Source organism: Rhea pennata, chromosome 3 (genome assembly GCF_028389875.1).
Source record: "Rhea pennata isolate bPtePen1 chromosome 3, bPtePen1.pri, whole genome shotgun sequence".
Lineage (NCBI taxonomy): Eukaryota > Metazoa > Chordata > Aves > Rheiformes > Rheidae > Rhea > Rhea pennata.
Genome location: NC_084665.1, coordinates 34,595,148 through 34,606,314, shown reverse-complemented (window position 1 = coordinate 34,606,314; position 11,167 = coordinate 34,595,148). Strand labels below are relative to the sequence as shown.

The 11,167-nt window shown below is 38.8% G+C and overlaps 1 protein-coding gene across 1 annotated transcript in view; it reads right to left on the bottom strand.

The window, feature by feature from the left end:
* Window positions 1-1,094: 1,094 nt before the first annotated feature.
* Window positions 1,095-11,167, bottom strand: part of KCNK5 (potassium two pore domain channel subfamily K member 5) — a 32,842-nt gene continuing 22,769 nt past the window's right edge. The window contains exons 2-5 of the mRNA XM_062573609.1: window positions 5,699-5,810; window positions 4,121-4,287; window positions 2,881-3,049; window positions 1,095-2,071 (exon numbers count right to left, since the gene is read on the bottom strand). Of these exons, the coding sequence (XP_062429593.1) occupies window positions 1,251-2,071; window positions 2,881-3,049; window positions 4,121-4,287; window positions 5,699-5,810 (1,269 nt within the window). The 3' untranslated portion in view covers window positions 1,095-1,250. The remainder of the gene's footprint in view (window positions 2,072-2,880; window positions 3,050-4,120; window positions 4,288-5,698; window positions 5,811-11,167) is intronic.

Here is an 11,167-nt window from a genome sequence, read left to right as displayed (position 1 = left end):
CAAGATCTGACATTACCCAGCCTTCTTGAAAGTGGTATAGAATAACCATTGTGTACCTATACAGGTCAAGCTTAAAAAAGAGAAAAAAAAAGCAGAGTATAACCAACTGTTTCATAAATCATTTCATTCAAGTCTAATCCGAAGTACCAAGGCAAGGAGGAACAGCAAACAGCAATACTGACAAACACACTGCGCAGAGCAGCAGTGCTGAAGGTCCCTTCTGACAAGCATCATGGCATTTGGAGAGTATCTGCTCCTCCAAAGCTGATTTTTTCTCAGAAAAATAGCATCACTAAAACTTCACCTGTACATCGATACTGTATAAGGTTCATTCAAGTATTTCCTCTAGGAAATGAACAGTGGAAGGACACTTTCAACATTAAAAAAAAAAAAAGTTGCAATCTGCTTGTGCTCATATATTCTTTGATCAATAGTTCTTCTAGTCACCTTATCTTTAAGGGTTCTGGGGCTGACGTGCAGTTTAGCAGCCCAATAGGTGAGCTTCATCCCAGATGAGTTGTTCTTTGTTAGAGGGCTCCTTCTCAATTCATTTCTTTGGAATTTTTAATTTTAATATTTTATTCACAAAAATATTATTCACTATCTTTTGACCAGCACTGATGTATTCTAGGCAGATATTTTAGAAGATTCCTCTCCAGTCTGTCAACACACCTCAGCTCAGATCTGTGTGTCCTAGTATTCCATCTCAAGTTTCTCGTAAAGAGCAACTAACAGTTGTACCATTTTTTGTGGTAGCAACTTACCAATAGGAAGCTAAAAAGCCTCACACTCTTTTCCCATGTGATCAAAGCAGGGTTCAAATCCAGGTTTTCAGAGGTGAAGGGCTAGTGGAGTAACTGGACATATTTGATGGCCAAAACAGTCTATCCACAACAGTATAGTTTCACTCCCAAACTAATTTCTCCATGAAATGCACAAATGCAGAGTAAGTCCAGTGTAAGAACTAGTCTCTTCTTTTCTAGTTTGTTCAAGAACTATAAAATCCCAAGAGGGAGAAGGACTCCAAATTCAACTGTTATTTTAAAAGCTTTCTTAAAAAACTGAAAAGCAAAGCTGACGGGCTCAGAAACCAACTTAGGATGGCAAAAAGACACCAAAGTTTATTAGTCTGGGGCTTGCTTTTGTTTTCAGAGAAATAGAAGAAACTGCAAAGACATGCTCTTCTTCTTGCTCCATTAACTTGTTCAATATGCACTGACCACTTTCAGAAAACTGTTGTCAAACGTGCTTCACGTTGCAGCCTTCGCATTGCTTACTGTATTATATTCATTCATCAGTTGTTCATAAGGCACAGAAAGTTCCAGCTCATTGCTGGTAAAGGTAGATTCATCAGAGGATGGGAATTTTACTAGTTTTTTTGCAGTTTCAGGTTCCTCTACAAGATTATCATCCATGGAGGATTTTGAAGTTTCCTCATCATCTGTGAGATCCTCCTCTTCATCATCATCTTCATTTACAAATGTTATGTTGGCATTCTCAAAGATTAGGGGTCGATAGTCTCTTGAGTCCCACACTTCCCCTTCTTCTTCACTGATCCTGTCTAGCTGGTTTACAAGCATTGTTCCTTCCAGAGGGCTGTCACCAACACGTTTATCATGTAGGTGTCTCAGCACATGCCCATTCTGAATATCTAGGGAAGCCTCATCATACTCAAATGACTTGGTCTTTGTATAAGTCACCTGAGCATCTTTACTGGAATTCTGCATATTTTGCTTGGCATTTTCTACTTTAATAATTTTGTCATTATTCGTTTTCAGGGCCTTCTTCCCAATCTGCTTAATAAGATCATTGTAGGTCTCTTCCTTCTTTGAAAGGAAGCTGAAAATGTTCACATCCTTTGAGGTACCCATTTGAAGGGGTTTCTTAGACCGAGGATGATTGTCAAATGATTCTTTTCTTTTTTTCCTCCGTTTCTTGATTGCTTTGTGGACTTCTACAAACATACTGACCTTCCAGTTGACAAAGAGTGAAAGCCAAGCCAGACCAAGATAGATCCATAACTCCACAAAGTATCTGTAAAGGGCATGATAGTTTGCATCTGGATTTACACCTACAAAGAATTCAAAACAAGAACATTATTGAAAGAGGACTTGCAGCTGAAAAGCCTTCAAATTCAGTGTGGGAGGGAGTACTTCTCCGGCTAATAACAGAGCCTTACTATTTGAATGCTGCTCTGAGAAGTGGTAGTGGGGACCTGAAACCTCCTGACAGAAGCAGTTGATACCAAGTCTTCTACTTCTTGCCTGTGTTCTACCCATTGGACTACAACATAAAATAGCAGCATGTTTGTTCTCCCCTTGTAAGCGCTAAAGCAAACTTAGTTCTCTTCAAAAAAATACTAGCACTCTCCCTGACCCTAATTTTCCTTGAGAGAGGGCTCATCCTGATAATTCCATTTGCAAGAGCTCTCTTCAAAGCCCTAATCAAGGCAGTGGATTTCAGAGAAAAATAGTGGCTCTCCCTTCTAAATCCTATGTTTAGCATTTCCTGTCGGTTAGTTCTAGCTGCATAGAGAGCATCACTTCATCTGATGTTCCCTGCTCAGCATACAGGATCCTATTCCAAGGTGCTTAACTATTAGGGTGGATAGAAAAGTTCCTTGCCTGAAGGAGGGACCTGATGCACCTGAGTGTTATGAACTCCAGAACTTTGCTTCAGACTAAGGCCAAGGGCTTAGCTCTCTAAACCAAGCTAGAAAAGCCAGATCCAATCCATCAGAGCAGTATTCAGCTTTTGCCAAATCTTTTACTAAACAAAATGCTTTGGAGAAGCTTAGAAACCACCTTTTATTACTATAATTTAAAAATACAATTGCTACACTATCCACAGTGTAATAATATGAAAAATACAATTACTGACCAGCAACAAAATCTCCAAATCCTATGGTGGTGATAGTGATGAATGAGAAATAGAGGCCTTCAATGTAATCCCAGCCTTCAGTCACCATAAAGACAAAGGGAGGAATAACCAGATGGACCAAGACACCCCAGACAATGAAAATAGCTGTGCATGTAATTTGTGCTTTCCTCTGTAGAGAAAAAAAAATAAAAAGTCAGGGAAAGAACTGGATGACAAATTTGCTGTAACTAAAAGTCACTGTCTGAAGTAAACACTGAAGTAAAGGTTTTTCCTTTATGCAGAACAGAATATTCTTACAACCATTACTCAAAAAATGAGGGAATGATCTGAAAACAAATAATCATGCTTCTCTTCCACACACTCTAAAAGCTTAATAGTTTCTGATAGTTTATAAATAGGCACAGTATACAGACATACCACTCTGGTCTAAAAAGCACAGTTAGTATCTCTTGATATTCACTTTATTCATTTGACTATAGAGGATGAGGAGCTGGGTTAGGACACTTCTCTGCTACTCATCTTCCCTTCTCTATACCACTTGTCTAACCTCTGCACAGTTTGCATGCAATTGTTCACTTCTCCATCATTTTCTGTACTTTCTCAGGTGCTAAACCAAGAAAGTTTTTGATGCATTAACACTCAGGCCAGCTCTGTTTGCGAAATCAGAGCCTAAACCTACCTCATCCTCTCTCCCAGGCATTCTGCCCCTGTATTGCCTCCCTTCTCTGCACACTGAACTAGAACTGAAACAAACTCACCCAGCAAGGAGGGAAAGAGAGGAAAGACAGAAAGACAGAAAAAAAACACAGTAACACAGAACAAAACATCATCTCTCATCTGGTTCACTACATTGCAGGAAATGCCCATGCTAGCATAAAAGCAGTTGTGAACAAAGTAGGAGAGCTTATTTCAGTGCTAGACATGCTTGATGGTAATGTTTGTGAAACGAGAGTCTCATCTACATTCAACCTGCAGTTTTTACTATGGAAAAACCTATATCTCCATAGAAGCAACAATATTTACATTTAGTATCATTCAAAGGTTTCTTCAAGACCTCAATTTGCTGAGACTTCTGGTAGAACTTACCTACAGGACCTAGTCCTACTGTCAGTTATATTTATGCAACACCACTTGGGAAATGAATACTTGCATGTGTGTTTATTACCAAGATTATCAGGTAAGTGAAGAAGCCTAAGCTTAATTTATGCATACAGGAAGATAAACAAGCAGAGGATCTTACCAGGCTTACTCCTCTTTTTGTCAGAAACTGGCCCAGCCTCTTGGCTCGTCCTCCGAAGAACTTCCCCAGAGCACTGATCCAAGTCAAACAGAGAGGAACTCCAAAGAGTCCATAAAATATGCAGAAGAGACGCCCAGAGGGTGTCTTTGGAGAAACATTTCCGTAACCTAAAAGAGATAAGTATGTACATGGTCTGTTCTTCTTACAGAGAAATCGAGGCAATTCTACCTATATATAAAACATTGTGTGGGCTTCTGCTGTATCAGATACTCCTTACTTCACCATCCATAACAGCTTTAGTCTACTGCAGCTGCTGATCTTCTGAATCTGGATGCCTTCCAGCCCTACTCCAGCAAATGTGTATTCCATTAATGCAGACTGAGAGGAGTGCTGCATTTTGAATATTTCCTGGATTGTGTGTATCTTTTTCTTGATTAGATGAGGTAAACAGTAGATAAAACTCATCTCAAGGCCTCTGACATGATTTCCCTCCCTCCAGTAGCAATGTAAAAAACCTGAGTTTTAATGTGAACCAACTTTACACAGTAGAAATTCAAAATTGTCCCCAAAGTTAGCTTCCACTTGCAAGAGCCATTATGCCTATATGCCCAGTGCCTATCCAGGAAAGAAGCTTGTGGGCAAAGTGGAAGATAAGTTGTGACACAACAAGGTATTTTGACTGAATCTAGCTTTTTGCTGGCCACAGAACCCAGTAGGTTCTGGCTCTAAAATCAGTCTACTTTCTAACTCTCTGCCATGGTTTTCTTATTTAGGTCAGTTCCTAATTTCTTCAACTTTTGGTCATAAGTTATATATTATGAGTTTCAAATAGCATATGAAAAATATGATGCTGTACACGGTTTAGTAGAAAGCCTTCAAATTCTGCATACCTCAGCTTTCTCTAGTTACTTTGCATTCCTGTTTCTTACATAATAGGTGTAGCAAGGGTGTGACAAAATCTTTTAAAAACTAATTTTCTGTAAAAGCAGAACACAAATAATTTTGAGTTCTTTTGTATGTTAAGGAAAGAAGTCCTTCAGCGCAGAGCATATTATAAGCACAAATTAGCAGTAAGATTTATAGGAGTCCACCTGTCCTTCTTTGCTTTCTTGAGGATGGAAGGGAAAAAATGTCTAGACTGTTCTGCAAGCCAAGAACACTGCTACTTCAGCAGCTTAAGAGAAATGCATGTTAGTAGTAGGAGAGCCATGTAAAAACTTCACAAAACATGTGACAAACATTAGCTTAATGAAATATTTTGTAACAGTTCTGTTCTGGGATTTTATGATTTGGAAATTTAAATGCACAGTTCAGTGCAATTAGAATGAAATCAGTCATCCCAGAAACCAGCACCCCAAACCAGTTACTCATCAGAAAGGGCAGCATTTCTTTCATTTAGCCCATTAATGGAGTACCAAAGAACTGTTTTTCTCTGTGAACTTGCCTGTAAAGACAGGTATTCTATGCAGCTCCAGTGACAGGGACTTTATTCAGTGGATATCTTGACACAGAAGAGTACAAACTCAACAGAGCATAAGGAAAATTACAGCTAGGAAAACTGATAGAGTAAATACTTACCGATTGTAGTGATTACAGTAGCAGCAAAGATCACAGCGTTAGGCCAATTCCAGTTGTTGAAAGTGTTGTTCCCAGTGATGGCAACTCCTTGCCCAGCAGCATTTGACACAACCTGTAAGGAAATAATTTACAGTCATTCTTGGAAAATAGTGGCAGCCTTAAAGAGAAATGTGCGTGTTGCTTTCAGGTTTTCCCTATTTTGTTCATAGTTGCAAAACAATCACATGAGTTTTTTGTGAACGCTAGCCTCGCATATTCACTGACAGTAATTTTATGAAATAATAAAAATTTGCCTCAGTAAGCAGCAGCACAGGTGCTCTGACATTTAAACAGTTTTTTTTAATTCAATAAGTTCTTACTTGATTTACCAGTTTTACCCAAATGGATCTCTTTTAGAGACCCAACACTCTCTTCCAGATCTAGCTGGCATTTAATTTTCAGTATAGTTCCTAAATTTGTTTTAATACTAGACAGGGACATCTTCAGAATTACCACTCATTTCAAAACACTGTTACAAGCCTCAGCTTGACTGGGGTATGAACAAGACATCATAGAATCCTTGACAAAACTAGTGTGATTAATGTTAATTCACCTGCTGTCCCTGGCAAAGTCAGACTGTCTACAAGCCAGCATAAAATTGTATTTTTAAGCAAAGAAAGATAAATTACACTTTTCCAAGCTAACTAAGCTGTTTCCATGCAACAGGATTCTGATCATTGATGCTGAATTAGGCCCCTGTCTCATCCTCTGTCTTTGAATCTAGCAAGCTATTACGAATGCAAAGCTTTTGTTTACAATTTTGTGGGAGGTGGGGAGCAGGAAAAGGGCAGTTATTGGTGTTTCCACAGATTCAGCAGGTCAGTTTTTTGGTATCTGTTCATGTCTTCAGGAACTGAAGAATTATTAACCATCTCCACCTTTTGTAGGAAGGGACATGGACCTAGCCTGCTCCGGTTTTCAAAAACCAGACTGTAGAAACTGCAGTGATAACAAAAATCAATGCCTATTTTGCCAAAACTCAAAGTTTCAAATCAAAATCATACATCTTGCGATTCCAACGTGTATTTCTACCTCCCTAAAGTGAAAGAGAAAAGCAGTTTACAATATTCTGTCCTAGAAATCCCTAGTTATTTAAATCCTTGTTCTGCTACACCATACTGCAGTTAAAGTCTTCTCAAGCCAGAGTTGCATTTTCCCCTTCATTGTACACCATGCCGGTCTAAAGAAAACTCTAAAGCTACATCTAAAAACGGAAAGGGACAGGTATCTTCAAAAGGTGATTCATCCCATTATCCCACCTTCTATGCCTCTTCCTCAGAAAATGTTGAGCTTAAACAGCTAGTTGAGCTAAATGTCTAAAATTATAGATGATAGACTTTTTTCCTTTTAGCACAAAAGGTAAGGCTTATCTTTAACTGGTAAGAATTAATACAGGAACCTGCATCTGACTTTTCCTTCGCTCATCCCCTCCCTCCTTTCTTCTGTCCTACTTGATTAAGATCTGATCTTGGACCCAACAGAGACTCAACATAAAGTTCAATCATCATTAAAAAGATACACATATTAACACAGGCTTCAATTATTCTTGAGACTTATTACATATCATCACCCTCCTACTGTAATAAATTGCCTTCAGAGTGAGTGTTTTGTGCATATACAAGATGCAAACAATTTAATTAAAAATGCACTTTCAATGCAAAAGCTATTACAAAAGATAAAAGTAGCAGCACAGAGAGTGAATAAAGGTACAGAACTAGACCTTTCTCCTGGGAAGCTTGGTGTTTGTACAAAGCAGCATGCAGTGTCTTTCCACAGCCTAAAGGCTCTAGATAGAAAAAGATGTAGAGAATGCTCTCACCAAGGCAGTTCTTTGTCTTAAGAAAGCAGTGTTGAAATCAAAAGTAGCCCTAAGATGGGCAGGTAGATAAACACACACAATACCATCCCCTTTCAAAAAAATGAGCCAGTTAATATTTAAGATAGCTATACTGGATGACAAGTTCATCTGAGAAAAGACCAACTGAAGTAACTTCATTTCTGTTATGGCCTGCAAATGAATTTCCTAAAGTCTCAGAAGATATCCCAAACACCTGATAAATACAATTTGTGATCTACGGACTGTGAGAAGGGCTTCTTCCACCGCCTAGCAAAACCCCGCAGAATGTTGTATCAAACACCAGCTCTCCAGTTATTTTCCACACTTTGAGCTGACCTGGATTTTCTTGTTTTCCTCATAGAGCAACTGAACCCGTAGGAGAGGCACTGAACTCTTGTTTCCATTGTCACTGGGCCATTTTCTTGTTGCTGGACTCCACCTTCAGCCTGGGCTAAAGGAGCTCAGTTTCCCAGCAAGCAGAGGCAATTAGAGCTACAAGACCTGCCAGTGGCTGAGCGCTGGAGGTGTGAAGGGGGCCCTGACTCCAGCGGGAGAGAAGCAGCTGGAACAAGTCGCAGCGGCCCTTCACACCCAGTCAGTTAACATTTTGGGAGAGGAATGGCCAGCTCTTCTACAGTTGTATAAACGCTTGAAATTCAAAATCACAGCTATTCTCCAGCCAAAGCTGCACCTCCTTTATCTTGTCCCCATTAGCACACAGTTATCTGCTATTAGCGCATAATTATTTACAAGCTACAGCCTAAACTTCAAGTTACTTTATGCCTGTAATAGGCCTGAATGCGCATTGTTGCGCCCCAACACCCCAGCTGCTGAAACAAAGACGGTCACAAAACAGGCTTAGATAGCTATGGTGCAGTGGGAAATACATAGCTGCTTTCCAAGCAGAGTAAGTTTTGAACATACTGAAATAATTAAATCTTTTGGCTGCAACAAACGAATGGACACTATACAACTGAAACACAAATTTCTTTTTTTTATTTTTTTGCTTGGTAAATCTGTTAGGCAATGTCCATGATGCCTTTATTTTCATATGCTGGGATACAGAATGCTCCAGTTTGCCTGTATCCTATTTCTCAAACTACATAAAATTTGCTCTAAAAAGCCTTTGGCTGGAATTATTGGGGATGAGATGAGAAAGGAAGAAGAAGTAAGATCTTTCTATCTGCTCCTAGTATCCTGAAAGAAGCTGTTTTGAAAGTTTCTTTTGAAGTATGCCCAAATTAACAAGTTGAAAACAGTTAACTTGGAGTATACACATTGCTTTAGATTCTCAGATACAGACAGCTCAGGACTGTCTGTATTGATAAAGTGAAAAATTTGCTTTAGGTCAAATGACTTCTGCCTCACAGTAATGAAACCTCCCTTCCTCCCCTGCTCCACCAACTCTGCACTTTGGCAAGCAAAACAAGAAAAATAAAGCCTCTAGATCTTGGAGTTACTGCTGAAAGTAAATAGATACTGCAATTGCAGACACACAAAATTAATATACCTTTTGATGACGTTAGCAGAAATAGAAACTTTGAAGTAAAGAGGCTGTTTGAACATAACCAAGCATACCATCTGTTCCACTTGCAGGTACTTCCCCACAGACAAACCAACTGCAGCACTGCTCCAATACAGGCCTGTTTTCTGGTTTCAGTAACATTTTCCTTAACGCTCTGATGATCAGGTTTATGATTTACCAGAATTCAGAAAAACTAGCTGTTCATCTCCAGTATGTATTGCCTTGGGCAAAGGAGAGTTTATCTTCTACCCTCTACACAAGTAAGGATATGACTGGAGAACTCAAAAAAAAAAAAAAAACCACACATGCTCAGTGGGGAAGAGAGAGAAGCCTTGAGTGTTCATACCATACCACATTGGTATATTGGTATTATGGATATTTTCCTACTTCTATATCTTCTTCCGGCCCCCTCCCAAGAAGGAAAAGAAGTACCAGAACAAGAGCAAGGTCCTCTCAAACTGAAAAGCCGCATCCTTAGTAGTGTACCTTTTCAAACTGCTATTTGTTTTTGAATTACAAAACACACTGGCCTGTCAAGGTTTGCTCAGGTGGCTTAAAAGCTTGCAACAGTCAGCAGACCCATCTCAGCTTTCTTGTCTTCAGATTAGCAGGAGGAATGGTTCAGTCTGACAAATACTAGTACAGGATAAACTAAAGGAACAAGCAAATGAGATTCTGTATACATGACTAGGAGTGAGAATTATCATAACTAAGAATGTATAATACGCTATCTTACTTTGCATTTTTACTTTCAGAAGAAAAAATGTAAAGGACAACAACCTTATATTTCTGCGAGCATGAACAAGTGCAAGCTATGGCTTTATTTTCTTCTTTCTAGGAAACACGTTTATAAAGTAGCTTCTGTTCAGTAAAAAGTACTTAGTAAAAAGGCACACCTTTGTTAAAAAGTTGGTTTCACAACTTCATTGCAAAATATTAATTGTAAGCAAATTTACATTAGTAAAGTGAATTTGAAATCTCTTTATAGTGGTACACTTAAGATGTTCACGTATAACAAGAAAAGATTTGAAAGAAGGTGCTGTACACATAATTACCTCATTTAGACACCTACACTGATTTTTGAACTAATTCATGATTGCCAAAACCCAGGTATGTTCCACCATAATGGTTGTAAGCAATTTATTACAGTTGTAGCTAGCAGAGAATTATCTAAAGATAAAAAGTTTCAATGCATTTGACTTACTTGCCTTGATAAGACAGAAGAATATGATGGACCATAAAACTACCTTTGTTACAGCAAAAAGACTTCCCTGAGTAATGCCTGTTACCGCTATACTCTTTGGCACACAAGTGATTGTGTACAGGGCAAGAATACACATGGGGTAGTAACATTATTTTAGGAGTTAAGGGCTACAGGAAAGTTATGATCTAGGTTTTGTATATCAAGTAGGAATAATTTCATATTTGGAATGAAATCGGAGACACTTTAGTAAGGATTGGCTGTGTCTGATAACAATAAGCATTAGGAAGAAGGAGCCCTTCCAAGGTATCGATGGCCAAATGAACTAAAGACACAGGACAACAAACAAGTTATGTAACCAGAGCAACAGATCTTTCCCTACAGGCATGCTATTACCTACAAAGAACAACCAGATACTACCCAGTCTTAGGTCTCCATTTGTAGAGGCTAAAGCCTCCCATCTGTTATTCAAAGCATTCCTTGGAGACTTGACATAAGTCTAATTGTAGTTTCAAGGTTCTCCCACTGGTATGAACAATTCTCTTTTGCAAAAACAATTGTTTCTCTTTGATCAGAAAGGAGAATTGAACTTTTAAGCTTGAAATCGGACCTACTGGCTTTAATTCTACACTCAGCAGTACTACAATGTATCTCTTATATAAAGCACAGCTGCAATGGGCTGATGTATCCAAAAGCAGAGTCTGTTGGTTGAAACAATAACCGAGCTTTGTGCCCACTTCTGACTCCAAAGGAACATGAAATGGCTTTACTTCTTTCTCAAGATCTTATGTCTACACTATAGAACATCTAATGTGCAGAGGAGCATTTAAAATTACAAGTCTGCCCAGTACTTAAGTACATCTTTAG